The sequence below is a fragment of the Trachypithecus francoisi genome, unplaced genomic scaffold (genome assembly GCF_009764315.1).
Source record: "Trachypithecus francoisi isolate TF-2019V2 unplaced genomic scaffold, Tfra_2.0 Lachesis_group14, whole genome shotgun sequence".
NCBI lineage: Eukaryota > Metazoa > Chordata > Mammalia > Primates > Cercopithecidae > Trachypithecus > Trachypithecus francoisi.
The window spans coordinates 4,648,257-4,676,164 of NW_022681459.1; the positions used below are offsets into that span (position 1 = coordinate 4,648,257).

Below are 27,908 nucleotides of genomic sequence, written 5' to 3' on the forward strand. Positions count from 1 at the left end.
TTTGAGTATGAAGCCCTATTTTTAACATATGTATTTTTTTCAGACCTCGCATAATAGCAATTGTTCTTTTGGTAAATATTGATCAGAATATATGGGAAAGGATTTAGAAATTAAGTGACATTTTACAATTAAATTTACATTTCATTAGAACCATAACATCTATGGATATTTGGAAAATTAGTGCATATGTACAAATAACATATGACATTCTGGCTGAGGGGAACAAAGATTAACATTTGGAAAGTTTATGAAATAACAGTATTTCTGCAATAGAATCTCATTTAGTCAGAAAACACAGAACTTCTTCAGTTTATTCTTTTTGTATTTATAAAGTGAAAACCAAACAGATGAGGAAAGTTGCCCAAGATCAGATTAATGAAAAATTTAGATTAATATTTCTGCTAGCCAAATAATTTTACCATAATACATATCATCCCCAATAAGGAGTTAGTCAATTATGTATCTAATAACTCAGATCAAACCCTTGAGGCAAGGGTGACTTTAGCTTACACAGTTTTTGTTTGATTATCTCAATTTTGTTTGGTTGTATTAACATATATTAAGACCAGATTTTGTAATTAAGCTGTGATTAGAATAAAAAGTATTGACTTATACTAGATTGCCAACAATAGAAACAGATTTCATTGCTTTCAATTAATAAAGAAGCATTAAAAAGAAATTTTAGTTTACTGAGTTGATAGTTAAACATGCACGTATGTTTATATGATTCTTTAGATCTGATAGGATATATTACTAGTAATGGAGTTCTATAAATATTTTTAATTCATCACCTGGATGATCAGAGCATGCAACAGAATAGTTATGAAATTTTAACTTCAAGTTATAGAAAATCATGTATAAGTCTTTGTTATATTTCTGATATCGTTATGAACAATGAAATTCCCCTAGATAGCCCTGCAAAAACTGCCTTCTGGGATTATGGGGAAGGTGGAACTGGCTCCTGAATGAGGTAGGTCATGTATTCTACAGCATAGACATGTTTTGAAAAGAACAAGTAAATCTCGGGGGAATCTGGCCAACTGCTTATCCTTATATTTAAGCCAGTTACACACCCACACAGATGCCAAGGTGTCATCTCTAAAATATTGGGAGGGAAAACCTTGGATTCAATGCTCTTTTACTGGAAGTGATAACCAAACATTACTCAGAAAAAAGAAAAAGAAAAACTTTCTGCTTATTGCTGAAGTGGTTGTGTAGTAATGATTTTACTTTTAAACTTTCAAATATTTATTTTTCTATGTCCTGGCAATACTATTGATAGTGCTCAGGAGAATCGTTGACTGTCATTAAATAAAGTATGATAGAATAAATAATATTGGTTGGTTAATGTTGGAATCTGAAAACATCTCAAATTTATTAATATAAATTTGTAATAATTTTAAACATTGTAACAAGTCTCCTCTGAAGATCATATTTGTCACTTTTCAATCTGGAGCACAAATGAATGAAGCCTGCTGTGACTTAGGCTGAAGCCACTGTATTGAGTTGCCCAAGTGAAGAGCCACTGAGTGCAGATCAGTGGCTGGAATTTAGGCTGTCTTTCCTTGAGATGTATTAATGGGTACATGAAGCAGATGCTCACTGGGAATTGCAGACATTTGAAACTGAGTGGGGAGAGTGAAGGAGTTTGTGGTATATTGGGGATATTACATAGATTCCATAATATACTCTTAAGAGTCCTGATACCACTTTTGAAAATGTTGGATTCCAAATAGTGTTTCTCTATTGATGTTTCAGAGCCTCTGGAGATTCAGTGATCAACTTATTCCTGAGATTCCTTTGTGGCCACTTTTACTGAGATCATCTTTCTATTTGGGGGCTTGAAGAGAGTGATGCATTTTAGGTGTTAAACAGAGGCTGAGCTCCTTAGCCTGATCAGTTTGAAGTTCTCATTTGAACCTTTTTTTTTTTTCAGGTGGACAAAGACCGTTAACCTGTGGGGGACTTTTCTCCTGACTGCCAGTCATATGATCTTGTTTGGTATGAGCTGACCTGGGGCCCAGCTCCAGACATACACAATTCCTCACATAACCCTAAAGTCTCTTCTCTTGCTTGCCCTAGAAAGAACCCTTAATTTCTGGATCGATTTGCAAACAATTCTTAAACTTCTGATTTTGTTTGGTTAATTTGGAACTAAAATATGTCATCAGAAAACCATGTGTCTCCTATGACACCTTACGCATATCCACAAGAGGGAAAATTTAAAATCCTTCGTTAATAAAATTACTGAATATTTTGTTGCTTTCTCCCAACTCCCGATAACCTTGTAACATTTTTCCAAAATACAATTTTGTTGAAAAATTTTGATTTATAGCCCCTGCTATACTGTATGGAAAAAATTAAAAAAAGAAACCAAGAGAGATTTCCACCAGGGCTCTCCAAAGAGCGTGTCTATGTCTAGTACCACTCACATTTTATGTTTACGACAACTCAAACTCTGATCTCCGAACTTAGTGATGACCCATCCAGATGTTTTGAAGTGACGGAGACACAAGCGAAAAAAGCTGTTCTTGTCAACCAATCCCCTTAAAAACATTGATCTAAAAAGAACCTGTAATAATTTATTTTCCTGATGTGTCAGACAACATCCAGAATAACTGCTGAACAGCCTTAGTTAATGAGTGTGGCCAACTTAAACTGATATAATTCTAGCCTAAAGATAAGAAACTGTATGTTAGGGAGTCTGTGCAACCACACTGAGGATACAGTTATTATTGTAGTTATATATTATATATTATGTATTATTATATATAATTATATATTATATATGTTGTAGCTTATATATAATATATAACTACAGTTATATATATTACATATATATCACTTCTCTTACTGGAAGTGATAACCAAACATTACTCAGAAAAAAAAAAAAGAAAAACTTTCTGCTTATTGCTGAAGTGGTTATGTAGTAATGATTTTACTTTTAAACTTTCAAATATTTATTTTTCTATGTCCTGGCAATACTATTGATAGTAAAAGGAAGTGATCGAGTGGATGTATATGTATATATACAGTTGTATATATTACAGTTATATAATATTATATTTTATTAGACTTCCTGAATTACTAATACCATGAAGATCCTTCCTGACAAAAAATGGCTTCATTCTTGCTAGCTTTTTAGGCATGAGAGACATTTGGGCCTGCTGATATGTAGGAATCTGTATCTAGTGCTTATGTTGTAATGTACTGATATTCTTTCCCAAAGAGGGACCTGTTTACAGTAGCTCTGGACTGCATGAGTAACTGAGAGTAGGGTGGCATGAAAGGGGAAAGGAGATCCCCTTCAGGATCCTAGCTCTACAGGTATTTGGAGAAGCCATGGGTATCACCACCATCAACCTTTTCTGCTGCTAGAGAATTCCTGCAAATATGCCTCCAAATGAATTTCTCATCTTCTATGCTAGCCATGACACTTGATTTGCCCTTCCATTACAGCATTTATACACAGAATTATTATTTTATTTCTTTCTCTGCACTGAACTGTGAGCCCCTGAAAGACAGCTCTCCTACCATGGCTATGCCCAGTGAAACTCTTTGACCTGGTTTCCAGGGCTGAGCTGTAGCTCTACTGCCTGGAGGCATATCAGTTTTCCATTTTTCGTTCAGAATCCCAGCAGTGCCTGTTTTTTGTGAATAATTAGCTAGTGTGAAAGCCACAGAATCCATAGCCTCTACAAGGTCCAAATGTATTAACTGCCCATGGTTCTGCAATAAATTTGTGTTTTTAAAGCGAATATAAGAAAAAGGAAGTGATAGAATAGACATTATTATAGTTATTTTAGGATTCTATTTCTTTCCTTCTTTTTGTTCTTTTTGAGACAGGATTTTGCATGTCCCCAAAACTGGAATGCAGTGGCTGGATCATAGCTCACTGCAGCGTCAAACTCCTACCTCAGCCTCCCAAATAGCTGGGACTCCAGACGGAGCTAGAATCCTACTGTCACGAGTAGACTGCATTTAGTAATCATTAAGGTCTTTCCAAGTGCTAAAATTTCTGATTCTGGAAGATTTGTCCTTATTGTATCAGTATTGACTTCCTTTTTCCAATAAAACAGTCCAACAGATGTTTACAGTGTACCCGTGGCTTATGAAACCAAAGACATCAGGAAGTTAGAGGTACATTTTTACTTCCTATAAGACAAATGATGTTATTTAGCAAATTCTTATGCATTTAAAGCAACATAATGAGAAAATACGAATTCTACGGAAGCTCATTATGAGAACGTTTGCAGAGTTCATACTACGGACTTGATATGCATTAAATTCCTATGAATTTCTCTCCAGTTCTCCTGGAAACTAGCTATCACAGTCCTTGGCTAGACTGTTTGAATAAAGAGCAGGTCAGGTTATGAAAAATGCAGGTTTTTCCAATGAACTTTACTTCTAATGTATATCGTAGATCACCGATAGATGATTGTAAAGAAATACATAAATTTCATTTACCTCCAGGAAATTCCCAAGAATTCAGAATGTCTACTTTTTGTTGACGATTTTCTCTGGAGTTGCAAACACTGAGAGTGAAATCAGTTTCGAAAACCATGCCTCAGATATTCCCTTCAATTTGCTCTTGTGGCAGTTTTCGTCAAACAACCTGCTTGTAGATAATCTATTTGCAGAACCTAGGTGGGGAAAAACCTGCCACATTATATAATTCACTGAGCAGGTTTTGGCTCTCACTTCACCAACCCATCTTAAATAGTGGCTGTGCCCTGCATCTAGCAATACATATGATCAAGCAATTTAGCACAGAAAGAGAAAGGCCACACAACTTGGCATCCCCGTACACATTTATCTTTGAGAAAACCAAATGGATCCAACTTCTTGCCAGAGTTTAATAGCAAAGCTGTCACATTTTACACAAATGAGTATCCAGTCCGCTAGCGAATGAAAAGAGGGGACAGGGAGGAGGGCACCAGACGAGGCGGGGCTGCTGACTGGACTGTTTTCAAAGTGACTCCCCTTTTTAGGGGAGGTGCTGGGATACTCCACATGACTGGAGAGACGAAGTAGTTAAAAATTATTACTAGCGAGGGGGCCGGGTCCTCGAGACGTGGGTATATAAGACGGTGCCTGAGCCCAGAGCGGCTGCTGCAGCTGTGATCCAGAACCAGGGAGCACCGGCGCAGCCTCTCACTTGTCAGAGGCCGGGAAGAGAAGCAAAACATAACGGTGCGGTCCAAGCCAGGGCTTCTGCTTCGCCTCTGGGACATACACGGGACCCCCTAACTTCAGTCCCCTAAACGCGCACCGTCGAAGTCTTGAGCTCCAGCCGGGCACATCCACACGCGGCACAGGCGCGGCAGGCTGCAGGTCCCGGCCAAAGGCGATGCGCGCAGGGGGTCGGGCAGCTGGGCTCGGGCGGCTGGAGTAGGGCCCAGGAGGCAGGGAGGCTGCGGTGCCAGAGTCGCGGGCTGCGCCCCGGCAGAGGCCGCCCTCGCTCCACGCAACACCTGCTGCTGCACCGCGCCGCGATGAGCCGCGTGGTCTCGCTGCTGCTGGGCGCAGCGCTGCTCTGCGGCCACGGAGCCTTCTGCCGCCGGGTGGTCAGCGGTGAGTCAGGGGCCGTCCCCCCGAAGAAGGAGCTGGGAGAGGGAACCACGGGGCGCGGCGGGCAGCCTGTCATCGGGCGGAGGCTCTCCGGGGCGTTGGAAACCAGTGCGGCTTAAGGGTCCGGGAGGAGGCGGGGAGAAATTGGTTGTGCTGTTCTCCTCCCTCTCTTCTCTAACACACACGCAGGAAAGTTTAAATTTTTGTGAAGCGCTTGCTTAAGTAGCTGCGGAGCGAGCCTCTGCTTCATCACAAGCGGCACAGTCTTTTTTTTTTTTTTCAAGAGTGATTTCCACTTTCTTTGTGAGAGTTGACCACAGGGCAGGGCTCAGCACCTGCAGAAGGGGTGGGGTAGGGCGGAGGCAGAGGGAACCCAGAGACAGAAGAGCCACCGCAGAAATGCCACCCTCTGTTGCTCTGTTGCTCTGGCTGGACTTTGGTCCCAGCACCATGTTCACTCGGATGCTTTCTGAGACCAGATCAATTCGCTGTGGGTCGCCTCCAGATGCCTGGGCATTCGGTCTTTGTTCTCAGCAGGACTGCTGGCAAGGAACTGGAGTGTGGTCATTGTGTGTAGATGCCTTTCCTTTGCACACTTCGTTCCAAGTTGGGGACTTCCCAGAAAATGAAGTCAGCTGGAGTTGGGCCGAGGTATACTTGGTAATGACTGCAGGTTCGGCACACAGTAGGTGCACAATTAGTTCTGTCCAGTGAGCGCATGAGAAATGGATCAAAGTTGTCAAGCTTCCCAGGTTTTCTTTGATTTTTCTTTTTTTTGACTCTCACTGTCCTGTAGTTGAACAATTTGTATTGCATCTACTCTCCCTTACTTTTTGGGAAGGTCTCTTCAAAAGGATACAGATTCTCAATGACCTGGGTGAATGTGCTTAGGGCCTTACATAAAGGCTGATCATAGCTACACTTTATTGAAATCTCTTACTATGCTCATTGAAACACTGCAATAAGTATTTGTTGGATATATGTGTTTTGAGGGTGAAAAGTGTTTTTTTAAACATAAAAAGCACAAACAGTCCTTTTTACTTTTGTGCACCTATACAACAGGTGTCACTAGATGTAGAAATAGATGACAGATGACAGCAACTAATTCAGTTGTGAAAGCAGACCTTTAGACATTGGCATATTAAGCTTAATTGCCACTGATCTTCCCCTTAGCAATTTGTGGTTTTCTACAGCTTCAGAATGTAATTCTTACACCTGTGGTTACCAATCACTCTACACTTTTGTTCAGAATTTTCAGAATCTGTGACATTAGATCATTTTCCTCCCTAAGTTAGCTGCAAAGAAAAAGTTCATTATACAGACTCATCTGATTTTGTGAATTACTTATCTGTCTTTGTACTTATCAGAATTATTCATGCAACTGAATGAACAGCAGAGAGCATGCTTTGAACATAAGGTGTTTTTTACTCATTTACCTAAATAATATCCTTTAGATATGCTCTTATTCCTAGGCCTTAACATTTTAAAGGGAGGAAAAATAATATCTAAAGTAAAAACAGAGCTTAAAAAATTGTTAAAGAGGTATATTTTGTGTTCTAGGTATATTTTGAGTACATAATTTTTTCCAAACCTTTTGTTAGGTTTTCTTATTAAGCATTTCTAGGCATCTTGTAGGTGACATCTGGAAAATTTCTAATTAACTGAACATGATCTATTTGATTTAGCATAAATGATGATGTTTATTTGATATTAAAATAATTAGTTATGTTTTTCTTATGAATAATTCAATTGTCTTTGGTCATAAAATTCACATTGAAATTTAACCATCTATAAATTGATTTGTGACTTTTATTCTTTGAAGACTAATTTTTTAAAAGGATATATTTTGACCACAATGGCCAGAGAACAGAGCAGCCTAAAGCCTGATATTTTTGTAGCAATAGTTTCTAACGGATCTATTGTCTACCTGGTCAATGTAAGTTTTAAATTGGTGCATCAATTTTTTCATGCCACTTGGGACCATTCACCAAATCTTTATTGAAGAGTAAGAGCCTCTTTGGGGCTGTTATTAGGAACATACTTAAAACGTATGGAATATATTTCTATTTGTTAAATTTCAGTACAACAATTTATAATTTCTATGTAGGATACTCAAATAATCACTGACCCCAGAAAAATAGACACTCACAAAATAATTCTCCACAGAAATCATATTTAATACTTTAAAATATTCAATAAGATACTTTCCAGTACTTTTAAATACATCACCTTTTCTAAAGTTTAGAGCATTTCTTAAAAATAAAGTGGATATGTTTTAGCAGGAAATGACATTTCAAACAACTTTGTCATTGTTATCTGACCCTTGAGTTAGCGGCATGTAGTAGTAATAAGAAAGTATTTTTTCTAGGTCAGTGGTCATGCTTATTTTGATGTATGAATACGCAAAGCAATATGTGACACGGTGATAGTAATCAAAGCCTATTTATTGAATTTATGATGCTAATATGGAAACTACTTTTAGGAGCTTAGACCTGTACTGATTTCTTACTACACACAGATGTGTAGAGAATATCTATAGGAGCTGCAATCATTTAATTTTGTGAAGTGACTGGTGAGTAATGATGTCTCATTTAGGACAAAGGTAAAAGGATTTTGCTTGTAGGCATAAGGACAAATATGAAGGATTCAAAATTCAGGTCTCTAAGTTGGGAGGAGATGTTTGAAGAGCGAGTGATACTTTTAAACATTTGAAGTGTTTTGAAGTAATGTGTTTCTCTTTTTTTTTTTTCCTTTTTCTTTGTAGTGTGCATAGCAGTGATCTCCAACCTATTTTTGCTGCAAAATGACGTTAGGAGTATTTCATGGTGCTTCCAGATTTCTCCAGGACACTTTAATATGTATTAGTTAAACCTTATTCAAACTGGCAAAAATTTTATTTAGGAGACTGGGTGATTTAGAGACCTCCCTTCGTATCGTGTAGAGTCCATAGAATATTGCAAATTCATGGGTGGTGAACAGTAGCACATACATTACTGTAATATAATATAATAGCAAGGGAGATACAAGAAGAACAGTGGAGCCTATCTCAGCCTATGGAACTATTCTGTGATATCATCAAAAGCATAAAATGATGACAGTGCAGTTTTCAGAGATGCAATTACTTTAAGTATCTCTTGGGCATGAAAGGAACAAATTAATCTTATTACCAGTCATTTAATAAACTAACCATTTATCATAGCCATTATTCTTTGACTGCTGTTTGTCATCATTTTATGGTTTTGTTTTTATAACATTTTCCTGAAGATGGCAATATCTGTTACATTACCTTTAGAAAAGATCATGTGTTATTATATATACATATATATATAATATTTATTCTAATAAAACATGTATTATATATATGTATATATAAAGGGGTCCAAGGCTAAACTTCAGAAGATGCACTCACAAACAATTTTTACTATTCACCACAACTTTCTGTGTCAGGCATTCATATACAAGTAGATGGATGTGTGCAACTGTGGAATGAGAGTGTTTCACTGTTTTCACATATTCCTAATGATATAACACAGGATGACAACTTGGCTAAGCTTACACTCTTTGTAATGTGGAAAGCATTCAATTTGGACCTAGTTTGTTTTATTTGGAAAATAAAAAGACTAGATAAAAATTTATTAAAGGCATATGTGGTTTGAAAATCTGAGACAGAGGCAATGTTAACTCTTATTTAAATATTTGTAACAGAAAATCTAATTCTGTTTAGCAACAAGCTCTCAATACACAAGCCTTGCATATATTAGCCGCCCAGTAACCAGTAACAGATTAATGATAATGATTCTGACATAGATAATATGCACAGTGTTTGTATTCATCAATCCCTTTTATTCATGAAATATTTCACCTTTATATTAGGTTTGAGACGTATGCAGACAGTATAGAAATCTGGTAAAAACATGGACTGTAGAGCCAGATGGCCTGGTTTCAAATCCCAGCTTCAGCACTTGTGAGCTGTGTGAACTTGGGCAAATTATTCAACTATTGTCTGCCCTCTTTGCCTCATTTTGAAAACAGATAAGAGTACCTATGTCATAGGCTTGCTAGGAATATTAAAAAGGTTCAAACGCAGTATGCAGATTGTGCACTGTGCAGAGGTATGTGCCAAAAAGATAGAAGAAGGAGCTCAGCTTGGCAAGCCCAGCGCTTGGAACTCAAGCCACCTAGAGGCAAAATCAACTTTTTCTAATTGGACAGTCTATAAGGGGGACCTTTCTGCCGTCTCTCACCAGGAGAGGTCGTCTTCTCCTAATTTATCCCAAAGCATGGATTGTGGTAGGAATGAGGTGCTGCATTCTAAATTATTGCTGAATTTCAGGCCTTTCTTATTAGAATCATTATTTCTATAAAACTTATAACTGGTCTCATTATTTAAGTAAGAAGACTGAGGACAGGGGTGATTAAATAATCTCAAGTACCCAAAGTTCAAGTATAGAGTTTGGTTTCAAAGCGAATTCATTTTGATTGGCTACATGAGCTCTTAAGTCACACTGATACTTGGTTTACTACTTATCATTCTAATCTCCATAGTAAGTATTATGATTTTTTAAAAAGGTAGTCTCATCCTCTTCTCAGAAAGCTTATGGCATTTTCCAACTGGAGAAGTGGGGCTTGCTGCTGCTGCCACCATCCAGAAAATGACCACAGCCTACATTTATAAATTTAAAATTATAAATGAAATGATAAATAAATGTGTTTATTAATGTAAGAAAATGGATTCCAGCTATAACGCACTATGCAATTAAGTACATTATAAAATCTCATTCATAAAAATAAAATTTTATTTTAATAAAAATCTTTGTAAGAAAAATTAAGATGTTTGTGTAACATTGAATGCTGAAAACAGAACACTTAAAATGAACACCAGCCCTTTCCTTTTTAGTTCAGAAGTGTTGGCACTGGTATCACAGGCCTTGCTACACTGTGTATGGCATTGGTATCACAGGCCTTGCTACACTGTTTATGGTTGTATCAGCAAACTTATCAGTGTGATTGTGAGGGGGATAAGAAGAAATTATGAAAAAGAAAAGGTACCTTTTGTGATTCCAATAAAACATTCTAAGTTAAGTCAACCTGATTTGGGGAATATTTACCATGTGGATGCTCTTTTTTACCTTTTTTTTGCAACTAATGGTAGATCATAATTGAACAGTAGGAATTGGTAATATGTCTTTTATATTTTCATTGAAAAAGTGATAAATTCAATACTCATCTAATATTGATAATATATAATTATAGTATGAGACATAAGAAAATATGTATTATTTTCATAACTAACTGAGCACTCAACTATCAGAAAGTAAACAAATACAAGCAAAAAGCAAATCAAATTACAGATCCGTTCTACTGAGAAAGCAAAAGCAGACTACCATGACTTCATGAGTTTGGCCTCACTTTTATATCATTGCCAAAAGCATTTAAACCTCTGCCAATAGTTAGCTCTATAGAAATTTTAATGGCTAAGAAAAAAGACAAAAATCATCTACTTATTCATGGAAATACTGATGAAATCTTTGTTGTGACAGTGATACGAATGTTAATAATAATAGCTTTCTCTAAATAAAAGGGCCTGTTTACTTATGTAGCTGTGTGTGAAACTAATAAGGATGAATATTTCTTTTATATAAAATAAATATTTATTTTATTTATTTTAATGTATAAAATAAATATTTATATATTTTATATAAAGAAGTCTCTTTTATATAAAAGAAATATTCTATAAAATATTTCTCTAAAAATTCAGTGCAATCTGTACTACAAACCTCCATGACGCACGTTACCTATGTAATAAACCTGCGCATCCTACATATGTACCCATGAACTTACATGTTAAAAAATCCAGTGCAGAAAAACTTACATATTTAAATACTTTTTCAATTTAAAAATTGATTAGCTCCTAGTGCACATCTAGCAAATAAATTATCTTGAATTTTATTTTCTCAATATGTTTGTAGAGAAATTATCTTGAATTTTATTTTCTCAATATGTTTGTAGAGAAATTACCTTGAATTTTATTTTCTCATTATGTTTGTAGAATCCTGGGCAGATCTTTTCTCTCTCTTGTAGATAAGCCCACAATTAAAGGATGTCTTCAACTGCAGATGCTAGTTGACATTTAGTAATTTATAGTTAGACGGCATAAATGTAACCTTAGTGTAATAGAACCCATTGTATGGTTCTCTGAATACTTATCTATCCCATAAAATGTTGATGGAAGATTTTATCTGAACATAACATTTGAAAATAAGAGACAGAGAAATTCTCCATATCATCTCACAGAATGAGACGAGAGGTCATTGTAATTGTTCTCTGGGAAGACTGGCTTTTACAGAAGTGGGAAAGTTGCTTCCAGAAGATCTGCATTAACAAAACTTTTCTGGGAATTAGGGCAACATTTGTTTCCCAGCTGTTGGAGTTTCACTGCATCAGTAGCCAAATGTGATCAGCTGAAATAGCGGTGAGATGTTCAATAGCTGCTGCTTCTGCTGATTTTGCTGCAACTTGGACCAAATTTGCATGCTAAGGTGGAAATCAGTAATAAAATAGAATTGAGTATAAAGAAATTCAGTGTCAGCTTTAACTGATTGTATATAAACCCATAAAAATTGTGTAATATATTTATAATTTCCTGAAAACTGCCTTGCTAGATCTGAACTGGTAGTGACTTTTCAGTGCAAACTCTGTAGACACAGCTGATGATCAAACTTTAGAGTTAATATATCCGTTGCAGTCGATGATGGGATGCTGTCTTGATGCCTTTAGAGTCGGCCTGCCATGCAGCCATCATAGTCTCCACTCTCTCAAGCAGGACCTGAGGTCTGCTCTATTATCCACAACCAGAGACACGGCCTGGCACAGAGAGTGTCAAGCTGGCCATTGTCCAGGGCCTGCGCAGCATTGATTGTTAATTATTTTAAAGATAATCTCTGTCCCTAGATTTTTTTCTTTTATTATTATTGTATCTGTATAAACTAACATAATGGTGTTAGAAATTTCCACATGAAACCTAAAGCTCTCATGCATTTAATTAGAAGTGCTATCTTAATTTTGTGAGTTAATTTACATCACCATTTTTGTATGCTCATCATGAGAAAATCTGTGTTGCATTTATCTTTTAATGTCAGAGATAATGAACAGTGACTTTTAGCATATGCGTCATACCCAGGAATTCCCTGAATGTGTGAGGCTTTGTTACATATAACAAACTTTTTGCTCACTGAAAGGTCTGGCTAGTCTGGTTTGTTTTTTTTTTTGTTTTTTTGTTTTTCTTTAATATGACATTTTTTGATATCTTGCAAAATAATCTTGGTAGGGAAATTTAATATTTCAAAAGTGCTGGGATAAAATCCAAGGCAGAAAGTTCTTGGAGTGAAAAATTGAACAAGTTGAAAACTCAAGGGAATGTAATTAAGATATATTTGGACACTTAGAACTATGTAAAGGATGTAGTAGATGAAAATGGAAACAGCATGCTTCTAAATACAAGTAGGAAAATACAGGCGTAATGGCATTGTTAGGCTCTGACCAAGAACAACCATTTGAAATGATGAAATCATCACAAAACTTTGTAATGTATTAGGAGAAATTTTAAAATAATACATTAATTTTCAGAGTCAACCACTAGGACTTTCTTAATCATCTCTCGAAGAATATTTATTTTCAGGCTGGTTTGTCCTCCTGAATTCTCTCTAACTTATTTCCCATGGTCATTCACACTAATATGTTCTTTTTCATTAACAATTTGGGCAGCCTGTTAATTTGTTCATATTTTTCAGTGTGTTGCTGCTGGGTCCAGATCAAGGTAATGAAACAGAGGGAACAACTCTTGGCTTGCTTGCATTGCCAGAACTACTATTTTACGGTTGGCTGTTCTCAGTTTGTGTCAACATATTGAATGCCTATCACTCAAACACTGTTGAGAAGTTAATGACCTTCCACTGATTTCTGCGCCTTTCTGTCTCTGAGTGTCATCATAGGTCCTTAATTTCTGACTCCAGAAGGGAATGGATATGATATACTGGCTCAGCGTGCTGTACTGTAATTAAAGTACAAAGTTTGAATGCTTTTTTTTTTTTTTGCCAGTATTTAAATACAAGAATCTCCCCCAACCCCACAAATCCCTGACTACTGACAACTTTTATTGATAGGCTACACAATTAAATACGTAGTAGAAAAGGCCATAAATACTAACAAGAATAATGTTAATGGAGATGAATTGTAAGAAAGTAGTGAAACTATTTCCTAATTTCTTAGCATAAAGTAATTTGTCTTAATTTCACATAAAGTAATCGATAGTCTGTTTTCCAAGTCCAAATCTAAGCTAAAAGAGGGCAAGACTAAGAAAGTAGAAGCGGCTATGGAAAGCAGTTTGGGCATAGGAAATAGTAATAGAGAGGGATCCTTGGTGGTTTTAAAAGTTGACAGCAGAGAGCAGAGGTGAACAAAAGTAGAAGCAGTGAAAATCAAAACAAGACAGAATGACCATTCTGGATCTTGTTTATAATATTGCCATACATTCTTAGTGGTAAACAAGGGTGAGTGTAGACAATAGAACAATAGAGAATCCATTGCTTGTAGAACTAGCTAAATCCTATACACCATAATATCCTTGACATCTATCTATCTATCTATCTATCTATCTATCTATCTATCATCTATCTATCTATCTATCTCTGGCATATATATGTAATATAAATATCTATGATTTATTATGACATGATATCATGCATATTTGCAGCTATTTCACTTGATAATTAGGAAAATTAACACTGCTTAACATGCAGAGGTATGTAAAATTTAATTTTGAGATTTTTTTTCAAACTCTTTTTGCCTATGTGTTTAAGACTTCACAGATGTTATTAGAGCAGAATCTCATTATGAGGTCTCAAAGCTTCTTTTAAGCTTGTTTGGGATTCTGGCTAATATCTTGAAATAAATTGATTTTCAGGATACTACAAATAATGACTTTATTGGGTATAGTATAGACTATACATAATCAATAGATGTCAGGAAAGGTAGTTAGGTGGTTAAACGGAATGCTGTAACATAAAAATCTTTAAAATACAGGTTTAAGATTAAAAATAGATTTTAAACTTCCCTTCCAAATTCAGAGTATTCTATGTATTTATTTATAGATTTTGGATATTTGGTTGGTCCTAATCTTTATTCCTGAAGAAATATGCAATAAAACCACCAGTAGTAAGATTAACTATAGAGAAAGGTGAATTTAAATGATTTTTTTTAAGTTTCATAAAATTCTGAGTTAGGGAAGATTTGAAAAATGTAATACTATTACTTTCAAACTCATAAAGGAACGAATGGAACATTTTTAAGGTTAAATTAGAGGAAGACATTGTTATTTCATATGTGTTTAATATATAAGGAGAGCCTCTAAAGCTGAAAGAAATAATTTGTTCTCAAGTCTGCTAAATATTTATTACCTTAATTGTTTTGAGCTAATCATTTAACTGTCTTTGAAAGACCAGTTTGGCCAAATTTCAGCCTACTCAGGTCTCCATCCAAATTGTGAGAAGTCAGCAACAGTTAGCCATTGGTAAGATTTTCCTAACTCCTTTATTTCATGATATATTTGTTCCACTGTTCTCTAAGGCATCATGTTTTTCACATTTAAATTATATTCATTTTTTAAAAGTACTTAATTCTCTAAGTTCATAGTTGGGAGATTTTAATTTGCAATTTATCACTTATCAGAGATGTTTCTGTAAAATGAGAGAAGACATTGGCCTCGGAATCAGAGTTTACACACAATATCTCCCCAAAGACCCCAGAAAATACTCAAAAAATTGGTAATGAGATTTTTTCAGAGATAGTGAGGATTTTAGAACTGTATCCTGTCACTTCCAATGTAACATTATGTTAGTTAATCGTTTATTACTACTGATTACCTTCATTCTGTCCTCTTTTAACTTTCAATTTTAATAGATTTGCTTTTGGGTATACAAAATGAAAGCAAATATTTATACCTTAAATCTGCCACTTTGTATATTCTTCAGAACACCTTATATAAAATTGTTTCATTATACATTACTTGTTTTTGACAATTAATTTGCATTATGAGTTGTTACTCTTCTTTCATTAAGTTTTAGCTCACTTTACTATACACTCCTGAAATTCCCTTAGCTATTTTCATTTACTATGTTAATTGGTTTATAAAATCTAAGCCAGAAGAGTTATAACTTCCCTTAACAAACATTGCTTGAAGTACTGAGTTTAAAAGTTTATGTTCCAAGTTTACGAGGAAATCAATTTGCTTTTACAAATTGCAAGCAATAGGCTAGAAAATAAACTTTACGAAATAATTCAGTGGGAGAAACATTTCTGGTAATGTATTTTCTGCTTTGATTGGTTCTTAAATTTTGATTCTTAGTGTTACAAATAGAGTTCCGATTATCAATATATGGGCATCTTTTTTTTTTTTCTTCAGGCCAAAAGGTGTGTTTTGCTGACTTCAAGCATCCCTGCTACAAAATGGCCTACTTCCATGAACTGTCCAGCCGAGTGAGCTTTCAGGAGGCTCGCCTGGCTTGTGAGAGTGAGGGAGGAGTCCTCCTCAGCCTTGAGAATGAAGCAGAACAGAAGTTAATAGAGAGCATGTTGCAAAACCTGACAAAACCCGGAACGGGGATTTCTGATGGTGATTTCTGGATAGGGCTTTGGAGGAATGGAGATGGGCAAACATCTGGTGCCTGCCCAGATCTCTACCAGTGGTCTGATGGAAGCAGTTCCCAGTACCGGTGAGTATGGATCTTGAGCAGTTGACAGGCGTTCTGGGGAACTCCACAAGGTAGAGGGAGGACTCTGTCACCTGTAGAGGATGTCAGAGTAGGACAGGCAGAATCATTTAGTAGTCATGTATCTGAGTGTTCCTGTTACTCTCTGTTTGCAGAAACTGGTACACGGATGAACCTTCCTGTGGAAGTGAAAAGTGTGTTGTGATGTATCACCAACCAACTGCCAATCCTGGCCTTGGAGGTCCCTACCTTTACCAGTGGAATGATGACAGGTGCAACATGAAGCACAATTATATTTGCAAGTATGAACCAGGTAAGCAGTAGCAAAAGAAGGTACAGAAGATTTTGTGCATGTTTCATTGTATTAAGTTTTGTCTTTAATTTTCACTACCTGTGGCTCTTTTTGTTTTTCTGCTGTGAAATAGAAAATTACCTTGCAGCTCGTCATATCACTCGTGTAATGAAGTATATCATATGCTGTAGAGCAAACTGCCCAATGAACTCAAAGAAGAGAGTGAATAAAAACGTCTGGAGAGATGTCTTTAAGAAAAAATAATCATTTCTAACAATAAAACCAATTTTTTTGTAAATAGATTTTGTAAACAATAAATATCTGTTTTAAAATATTTTAAACGTTACTATAATATGTGGGAAGTAGATGTAAGTCACCAAAGCACCTATAGACTTACACACGTCAGCAGCACTTCTTTATCTGATTTTAAGAGAACAAAGCACTTTCTCCTGGAACATTTGCTTATCATTTTATGGTATAATACTTGACATGTGGTACTCAGTAAAAATAAGACGATCATAGCTCATTGCCCCATAGTGGAAAAAAACAGGAAGATATGATTCGTTCTCCCTGTGATTCCTATTCTTGAAACATGCCTCCTCAGTGAGCTTTCTTTTGAAATCTCTCACTACTTGTCATATGCAGCAAATGGGAATCTTATATTGACTTGAGCTATACTGGCATGGGTTCTAGATTTTAAAAATAGTCAATTTGAGTTACTTTGAATAGGATAGATCATCTGAATTCATATTTGATTGAAAGAGAGACTAATACAAACTCCGTGGACTCATTTTGTAAAGTCATCTGAGAAAGTCAAGTTAGATTATTAGGCTTTGAGATTTCTTTGCTGTTTTTCTCCTCTGCAGTGTTTGGAAGTCTCATTTTAACTCTTCTGAAGAGGTGTCTGCTTGAACTCATAATACATGTTCACAGAAGGCAATTATAGTTGAATACTGCTGCTTCCATTATTCTCTTGAAATTACATGATTCTTTTTATCTTAATACCATAAAGCACAAAGGATTATTTGGATTAGGCTTACCCTTGTCTTACATTTATCCTGCTCTTGAGTGTATTAGCCAACTTTTTATATCCCTGGTGAGTTTATTCTTTAACCATCTTGGTTGCTAAACCCATCATTACCTTCCAGGAAGCCTTTGCAAAGCTGGGTCTGTTATGCGCTTATGTCCTTTATTTTTCTCTTGGAGAAATATAAAGTTGAAATTCTCTAATATTTTAAATTTGTGACATTCTATGTACTTAAGACTATTGAATAATACAAGTACAATATTATGCGTTATTCTTAATATTACATTGTCACCTTCTCCTTTCTTTTGAGTTCAAAGGTCAATTATTTGACCCTTCATTGTATTATATTTATTTTATTTTGCATTCAAATTGATGCCATTATTTAGCACACTATAAATCTTATAATCTTCTTTACTTGTTTATGTATTAGGTAATCTAGGTTTACATTACTCATGCAAGAGCATTTATGATATAAAATTATTCTTTCTTTATCTTCTCCATTCTACCCAAATCTTCAAATAATCTATATTTATTAAAATATTATTTTATGTAGTTTTTGTTTTGAAGCACATTCACAGGTTTACTGTTGGCCTTACTAATGTGCTCAGGATTTTTATTTTTTATGTCATGATTTAATCTTTTTTGTCTTTTTATTTCTATTTCATTAACCCTCCTTGAGGTTAGTGTCTGCTTTGTAAAGGATGTTGGTTTGATTAAATTCCTTGGTTATATAATTACCAAGTTTTATGGATATACCAATTTTTAGTGATATTTTGCATAATATTTATGTTATTTGTTTAAAAATACCAGTTGACGAGGTATAGGGTGACTAAGTTCTCTAGAAGAGTAGGTAGAGTCTAGAACTGAATCTGAAACCCAGAGGAGGCTATTAAAATGTCAGGGTAAAATTTGTGTACAACAGTAACAAATATTACTACAAAATGGTATATGATTAAACTTCCAACAAAGGGGGACTTTATGACATTATAAGACAATGTAAGAATGGTAAACATTAAATTAAAATTCTTCTCTATCTTAAAGACTACGTAAGATGTTACGTGTGTTCTTATTTCAATCGACAAAAGTAGAGAGTCACACTTTTGGAACAAATGGAAACAAATTTATGTTTTTTAAAATAATTCAATTTACTTTCATTTAATTATTTATTTAACAAATAGTTCCTTAAGGAAAAGAAAAATAGAAAATAGAGCAATACCAAATCATAACAAGAAACTTCAACAATTTTAAAGTGTGTGACAAGAGGAGAAAATATCAGGCATAATAGTTAATGGATGCTGGGCTTAATACTTCAGTGATGGGATGATCTGTGCAGCAAAGCACCATGGCACACATTTACCCATGTAACAAACCTGCACATTCTGCTCATATAACCCTGAACTTAAAAGTTAGAAAAACAATAAAAAATAAAGGATGTGGCAATTAAAGAGACATCTATAAAACTAGGGAAAGAAACAACTTGCAAGCTTTAATTTAGTGTTATTATTATTATTATTTTTAAAAGTGGACACTATTGAAAAGCAAATCTAAGGACGGTGTTGTATGTGCAGAACAGAAATGTGGCTTAGAACATTGTTGCTCGAATCATCAGTTCCAAATTCAATCCACATACGGTCATCTGCTGATTATTATTGCAAGGGGAAACCTAAATAATACACTGATATTAGTAAAGAAATTATCTTGCTTGTCTCTGAATTGCATTTAATATATCACACTCTTATGTTTGCCAATTCTTGGTTAGCCTTGCTTAACTTTGTGCCTGGTCCACCATTATTGCCTGCAACAGGCTATCATCAGTAAAGACCCACTGTTGATTGCTAATTACAGTTTGGAGTTTTAAGGGCGAATGTATCAACTCCATCTTTCATTCAAAGATAATTAAATGCTGACTTTAGAGTTAGATCATTTCACGTAAATTTAAATTCAGAATATATTTTATTAGCTGTAAGCTGTTCAGAAATCAAAATTGTGATGTTTTTATTATTTTCTAATATAATTTCATATTTATATGTGTTTTTAATTCTCTTGTTTAACCATTATATATGCTGGTGTTTCTTATTATTTACAGAGATTAATCCAACAGCTCCCGCAGAAAAGCCTTATCTTACAAATCAACCAGGAGACACCCATCAAAATGTGGTTGTTACTGAAGCAGGTAATTACTTCATGTGTCCTTAACTTCATCAAAAATGAACTGTACTTTCAAACACTGCTTCATGTTGACCTAGTGAAACTTGTCTTGCCTGGAGAAGTGGTTCACTAAGTATGGTCCTATGGAAATTTACTTTTGAACTAGGTTAGAAAAAATTATGCTAAGCTAGTATTTGAATAGAAAAACCTCTTTTATTTTCTTCAGAGTGGTACTAAACTAAGTGATCCACATTAAAATTTGGGTCTGGCTGGACACAGGGGCTCACACCTGTAATCCCAGCAATTTGGGGGACTGAGGCAAGTAGATCACTTGAACCCAGGAGTTCGAGACCATCCTGAGCAACCTGGTGAGACCCCATCTCTGCAAAAAATACAAAAAATTAGCCTGGCATGGTGGTACACATCTGTAGTCCTAGTTACTGGGAGGCTAAGGTGGGAGAATCACCTGAGCTTGGGAAGTCGAGACTGCAGTGAGCAGTGATCATGCCACTACAGTCCAGTTTGGTCAACAAAGTGAGACCCTGTCTCAAAAAAACAAACAACAACAACAACAAACAAACAAACAAAAACACCACCACCAACAACAAAAGAACTTTGGATCTACAATAAATTTCTCTAACAACACATAGGTGTCATGATGCAAACTGGCACATTCAGTGGAGAGCAAACAGGGGTGTGCTGGTAAATGATTAGGGATTGGTAGAATCGTTAAATTGCTTGAAGTCAAACAAGAGTGGGTGGAAACAGCAAATTATCGCTTAGATGCCCCATTGCTCATGAGTTTGTCTTCTGCTAGTAAATGAAGTGATGCACAGTTAAGTGGAAAGCTTTATCTGCATCTGGTCCACTTTGACCAGAATTATTCAGATTAGCCATGATGATGACTTTTAATTTACAAGCTAAATGCATAGTTCTTCAATTTGCTTTTTTGCATAGACATGATATTAAGGCTTAGTGCTTTTCACTTTTCAGGTGCCTGGTTTTAAAACCATTCAGAACATCTAAACCTAATTAAAAAGATCAGTAGGCTGGGCACAGTGGCTCATACCTGTAATCCCAGCACTTTGGGAGGCCAAGGTGGGTGGGTCACCTGATGTCAGGAGTTCAAGACCAGCTTGGCCAACATGGCGAAACCCTGTCTCCAGTAAAAAATACAAAAATTAGCTGGGCATGGTGGCAGGTGCCTGTAATCCCTGCTATTTGGGAGGCTGAGGCAGGAGAATCACTTGAAACCAGGAGGTGGAGGTTACAGTGAGCCGAGATTGTGCCATTGTATTCTGGCCTGGGAGACAGAGCAAGACTCTGTCCCCCTCTCAAAAAAAAAAACAAAAACAAAAATCACTTTAGAAATATTTTTTCTCTTATGAAATTGATCAAATGTTTATTAAAGTAATTTTAAGTTGTATGGAATTACAGTGTCACAGTTTTTTAATTTTACTAAGAATACCTAGCATTATCAAATGTGATGGAACAGGATTAAAAAATGATTCATGTTAGAATTTAATTAAGATCAAGTCTTTGTGCTGCCGGAGTCTTGTGTCTGTGAGTCGTGACTGTATCATCAGTTAATATGTACATATTTCAGTTTAATCCCAGTGACTCTTGTATGCAATCATGACACTAAGCTTATTGGCTAGGTAATTACTTACCCAATATATTTATAATAATTTTAATAATTCTTATTTTTAATAATAAGTACTTCTTTTTGTAAGTAATGATTCAGAAGGAGTAATGAAATGAGTTAGCTAAGATTATTAATGAAATCTAGTCCATGTCTGAGTTGTAGATTTAATAATAGTTTTGGAAGTATGGATATCAAATTGAAACAGTTTGATATCACTACAATTCAGTACAATTCAATTTTCAGTACAGTAAAACTTTGTTTTAAATTTTTACCAAAATATGAATACAGTCATGTGCCACTTAACAATGGGGATATGTTCTGAGAAATGCACCATTAGACGATTTTGTCGTTGTGGGAACATCATAGAGCGTACTTAAACATAGATTGTATAGCTTACTACACATCTAGGCTGTTTGATATGGCCTATTACTTCCAGGCTACAAACCCCTGCAGCATGTTACTGTACGGAATGCTGTAGACAACTGTAACACAATGGAATTTATATATCAAAACCTATCTAAACATAGAAGTGTATAAAATAGGATATCAAATATAAAAGATGGTACACCTATAGAGGGCAGCTCCATTATAATCTTATGGGACCACTATCATATATGTGGTCAATCACTAACTGAAATGTCACTATGTGGTGCATGACTGTATATTATTTCATTAGATTTTTCAATATTTTGAGAAGAACTTTAGGGCCAATTTATTGAAAATTCTATTTCACCTTAATTTTTTCAAACATTCTTACATATTTTTGCATTAGAATTCTTCCTCAACTGTCTTTTCACATGAAGACTGTTTTATTTTGTAGGTATAATTCCCAATCTAATTTATGTTGTTATACCAACAATACCCCTGCTCTTACTCATACTGGTTGCTTTTGGAACCTGTTGTTTCCAGATGCTGCATAAAAGGTAAGTAACTCATATATGTAGAGACAATTTGAAAAACTTTAAATGGGTTTTCAGTAATGTTTTAAAGCTATTAGTATAAAGTTAATTATATTTTAATTTTCCTTAAATCCTATACATACAATCCTGTACATACAATCTAATAAGATGTACATGGAGAATAGGATTAATGTAATACATCATTTAATCCTCACAAGACTTATTAAGCAGTTACCCTTCTGCTTGTATTTCTCAGTTGGGAAGATGGTGTCTTAGATGGGTTACCTAGTCTGCCTTGGTTACCTAGTTGTAGCTAGTGTCCATACTGAATCTGAAATTTGGATGTTTGTAAACTTCCAACATATGCACTCTACTATACTGTTTTTTGTTATAAAGTATAAGAATTAATGCTAAACTTTTCAATCTAGACATCAAGCTCTATGTAAGACTTGATATTTGTGGGTTCATTTTGTATGACTTTTCAAAATTCAACTCACAGGTTTCTGTTTTATTTCAAAAAGATCTTTTAAGAATAGGAAATAAAATACAGTGGTTCAAACAGGTCACTTTTTGCCAGGTATCTTGAAATAAAATCCTATATTTTACCAGCAAGATTTCTGGGAGATTATTATGGCTTTTGTATCTGCTTACCCATACTCTGGAATTAGAGAAGTTTTTCCATGTGTCCCAATTTTTTAATAAAAATGAAACAAAATTCAATAAAATGAAAATTTATTTCATTTTCAAATAAAAAATGAAATATAAATATGTGTCAAAAGAAAAAAAAAGAAAAGCTGTTCTGTTTATATAAGAGCATATTTGCTAGACTAAGTTAGACATCTTTGTCTGAGTGGTTTAAATAAGAACTCATCAAGAGAATGCCTCCATCAAGAAGGACCTGCAAAAATGCATTTTTCTTTTTTGACCTTACTTCATCTTCTTCTTTTCCTGAAATAAACCCTAAAGAACCCATTAAGTAACAAAAGGCCCAGAAAAAAATTAAGTAATTCTTAAATGAAATACTAATTCTACACAAAAGTCACATTAATAACCATTTTTTAACTATTTAGAACATTTTTTGTGCTTTTTATAAACTTTCTTGGCTTATTTTCCATACATGTTAGATGACTGTAGAATAAAGTTGTGTTGATCTTACTTATTTGAATGGAAATCTACAAACCATACAGTTTGGACACAGTATTTTATTAGTAACCAAAACAGCTAAATCTAAGTGAATTAAGTAATATTTTAAACGGGTGATGGTCAGGTGTGTTTAGAAATAGTTCTTTTTTCTCTTTGAGGGAATTCTGCAATGTCTGGTAGATGGTGAGGAGGGGATGGGGAGATGTCTGTGAGGATTGAGGCAGATGCTGGGAACTGGGGCTGGGGTGGTCAGGGAGCAAGTAAGTGCACAACACAGTGAACTGGGACAAACACTTTTGGTCCAGGCAAGAGATTATCCCGAGGAAACCAGCCCAGAGAAATCTACTTTTGACAGGACATCCAGTAGAGAATGACTTGGGTGCATCACCTGAGGTCGGGAGTTTGAGACCACCCTGGCTAACATGGCAAAACCCCATCTCTCCTAAAAATACAAAAAAATAGCCAGGCGTGGTGGTGGGCGCCGATAATCCCAGTTACTTGGGAGGCTGAGGCCGGAGAATCGCTTGAACCCGCGAGGTGGAGCTTGCAGTGAGCCAAGATCATGCCACTGCACTCCAGCCTGGGCAACAGAGTGAGGGTCTGTCTCAAAAAAAAAAAAAAAAGAGAGACGGAATGACTTAGGTAAACCCAGGAACAGGGGACTGCTGCAGGTGCCTGAAAAGTTATCATGTTGTGGAAAGAGAGAAGATAGCAGAACCCTAAGCACAGGCTGGAAATGTGGGCCAGAATGCCAAATCTGACAAGAGTGAAGCTGTATCTCAGATCTGGAGGAACTCAGATACTGTTTTGTTACCAAAGCATGAATCTGCTATTTAACCACAGCAGTTTCAGAGACTGAGGCATCAGTAAGCTTCCAGAAATCAAGTGACTTAGGTGCAGAGCCGGAGAACTGATGGGAGGAGGGGAATAGGCACATCCATACACATAGTATAATACTATTGTTTTGATGATTTGACATTAAATTCAGCATACATTAGTGACAGGAGACTCAAGGAGCAAGATGATTTCCAAAATAATTGATCAAAGAAAATAAAGGTTTTTATTGGTGAATAAAACGGAAATGGTTAATATTGTGTCAGCACATGTTTGTATGTGTGGAACCAACCCAAATGCCTATCAATCAATGAATGGATAAAGAAACTGTGGTATATATATATGATGGAATACTACTCAGCTATACAAAGGAATGAATTAATGGCATTCACAGTGACTTGGGTAATATTGGAGACTATTATTCTAAGTGAAGTAATACAGGAATGGAAAACTAAGCATCGTATGTTCTCACTCATAAGTGGGAGCTAAGCTATGATGATGCAAATACATAAGAATGACACAGTGGACTTTGGGGACTCAGGGGGAAACGGTGGGAAGGGGTTGAGGGATAAAAGAATACAAATTGGATACAGTGTATACTACTCAAGTGAAGTGATGGGTGCACCAAAATTTCACAAATCACCACTAAAAAACTTATGTAATCAAACACCACCTGTTCCCCCATAACCTATGGAAATAAAAAATTAAAACAGCAACAACAATAAAAACAACAACAACAACAAAAATGAACTCTAAATTAGGAAATGTCAAACAGGAAAAGATACATTTTGTTTTCTCTATCATTCACAAGAACTGTTTGCCGTCTTCACATATTTGAATAATCTAGAAGTTTTTGGAAGAATGGGAAAATATACTGATAAGAGGAGGAGGAGTCTTTCATAAATAACTGTCTGAGATATCTCCCTTTGGACCAAGACATGCTTAGTTTAATAAGAAGTTTTGGGCACTAAACTTATTTTTTCTCATGTTTTTCAGTAAAGGAAGAACAAAAACTAGTCCAAACCAGTCCACACTGTGGATTTCAAAGAGCACCAGAAAAGAAAGTGGCATGGAAGTATAATAACTCATTGACTTGGTTCCAGAATTTTGTAATTCTGAATCTGTATAAGGAATGGCATCAGAACATTAGCTTGGAATGGCTTGAAATCACAAAGGATCTGCAAGATGAACTGTAAGCTCCCCCTTGAGGCAAATATTAAAGTAATTTTTATATGTTTATTACTTCATTTACAAAATACGCTGTGCTAATAATGGAGTGAGACCTGCTTATTTTGCTAAAGGATGCACCGAAACTTCAAGCAAATGAAATGGACAATGCAGATAAAGTTATCAACACATCAGGAGTATATGTGTTAGAAGCAGTTCTTTGTATTTCTTTCACCTTTCATAAGTTGTAATCTAATCAATGTAATGTATATTGTATTGAAATTTACAGTGTGCAAAAGTATTTTACCTTTGCATAAGTGTTTGATAAAAATTAACTGTTCTAATATTTATTTTTATGGCATCTCATTTTTCAATACATGCTGTTTGGATTAAAGAAACATTACTGTTGTCAACTGAATTCACACACAGACACAAAAAGGTAGTGCTATAGAAAAAGTTTGTTTTCTAGAAATAACTCATCTTTCAGTTTCTCTGCTTTTGGTCAATGTCTAGGAAACATCTTCGGAAATAAGAAGCTATTTCATTGTGTGTGATATAAACCTCCTCAAACATTTTACTTAGAGGCAAGGATTATCTGATTTCAATTGTGCAAGACATGTGCCTTATAATTATTTTTAGTTTAAAATCCAACAGATTTTTTAATAATATAACTTTCTTAATAGGTGCATAAACAGTAATGCAGTCAATCTGAACAAAAGTAGTGGCATACCCAATATAAATCATATGTCTTCACATGTTGCCTATATAATGAGAAGCAGCTCTCTGAGGGTTCTGAAATCAATGTGGTCCTTCTCTTGCCCACTAAACAAAGATGGTTGTTTGGGGTTTGGGATTGACACTGGAGACAGATATTTGCAAAGTTTGTCTATGGTTTCCCTAGCTGTATTTAGCCTCTAACTATATTAGTATACAAAGAGGACTTGTGGTTGAGACCAGGTGAATAGTCACTATGAGTGTGGAGATAAGCACAGCACACAGACATTTCAGGAATGAAAGGAACTACGAAATCGTGTGAAAATGGGTTTGAACCCATCAGTGATCACATATTCATTGATGAGGGTTTGCTTGAGAGAGAAAATGGTGGCTCCTTTCTGTGTTATCTCCTAGTTTCTTCAATGCTTATGCCTTGTTCTTCTCAAGAGAGTGTTGTAACTGTCTGGTCTTCATATGTCCCTGTGCTCCTTTTAACAAAATAAAGAGTTCTTGTTTCTGAAGAATGATCACTAGTCCTGTCTAAACCTCTTACGTGAAAAAAAGTACAGATATGTTTGCATCAGTATATAAAGCTGGAAACAAATTACTCTTTAAGTGTGGTAATAATGGAAGGCGTGATTACGTCTAATATTTTCCCTGTTAATTATTTTCAGTTAAATAATAAAGTATTTTCCTTAACACATTTCACAACTAGCACTTGTTGGCAAAGCTAGGAGGCAAAAGAGAAATCAATGGGCATTGCCCATGTTCAACTGCTCAGAGACTGAGAGAATGAGCAGCTGCATTTGAAGCTGAGATTGGCCACCATGCAGCATTCCTCTTTCTTCTCTTGGCTACCTATCTTTCTGGGTAGAACTGGAGACCAGCTGCTGGGACCTAACCTTTTCCCTCCAAACTACTATCATGTATTTCTCCCTCTAGTGTGGACATAGTGGAGGAAAACTGGGTGTTCCCCCTTGTCTTTGCCACCATGGACTATAACAGCTGCAAGGCAAAAGCAGTAAATCAGTGGGGAAATGCCTTGCTTTTGCCTTTGATCTTTATCTAGGTCTGGGTAACTTTTCTTGTATCAACAACTAAATCTATAAGCTACTGGAGGTGGAAAATGGACTTCTATTTTATTAGAAAATAGTAGTAATCCTACCTTAACAGTTTTCTAAAATTTTAGCTAACCTTTGGGAAATGAAAAGAAATACATGGTGTATCTATTGCGTTAGCAGTTTTAGAATGTTTTTGCTGTATGTTTTGAAATGCATATGAGATACGGAACAATCTTCTGGTACTAAAAACAAATACCCTGCTGGTCAGTCTATCTTTCTCAACTGTTAGAATCAGACCATTGGAAAGGTGTTAAAAAGAATTGTGTGTTCACTGGTAATATGATCCTCACCCACATCTCACCTTGAATTGTAATAATCCTCATGTGTCAAGGGTGGGGCCAGGTGGAGATGATTTAATCATGGGGGCAGTTTCCCCCATACTGTTCTCATGGTAGTGAATAAGGCTCGAGAGATCTGATGGTTTTATACTTGGAAGTTCTCCTTCATATGCTCTCTTGCCTGTCTCCATGTAAGATGTGCCTTTGCTCCTCCTTTGCCTTCCACCATGATTGTGAGGGCTCTCCAGCTATTGGAACTGTGAGTTCATTAAATGTCTTTCCTTTACAAATTGCCCAGTCTTG

At 35.6% G+C, this 27,908-nt stretch overlaps 1 protein-coding gene across 3 annotated transcripts in view; it reads left to right on the plus strand.

Moving 5' to 3' along the window:
• CHODL (chondrolectin) overlaps positions 1-26,730 on the plus strand; it is a 262,943-nt gene extending 236,213 nt beyond the window's left edge. For 2 of the 3 annotated variants that reach the window (XM_033232197.1, XM_033232198.1), the window contains 5 exons: positions 16,031-16,340; positions 16,493-16,650; positions 19,743-19,829; positions 22,270-22,372; positions 25,322-26,730. In XM_033232197.1, the coding sequence (XP_033088088.1) occupies positions 16,075-16,340; positions 16,493-16,650; positions 19,743-19,829; positions 22,270-22,372; positions 25,322-25,406 (699 nt within the window). In that variant the 5' untranslated portion in view covers positions 16,031-16,074 and the 3' untranslated portion in view covers positions 25,407-26,730. Of the gene's footprint in view, positions 1-4,977; positions 5,575-16,030; positions 16,341-16,492; positions 16,651-19,742; positions 19,830-22,269; positions 22,373-25,321 lie in introns of those variants that run through there. The other variant, XM_033232196.1, reaches the window with a different exon arrangement.
• The last annotated feature ends 1,178 nt before the right edge of the window (positions 26,731-27,908 follow it).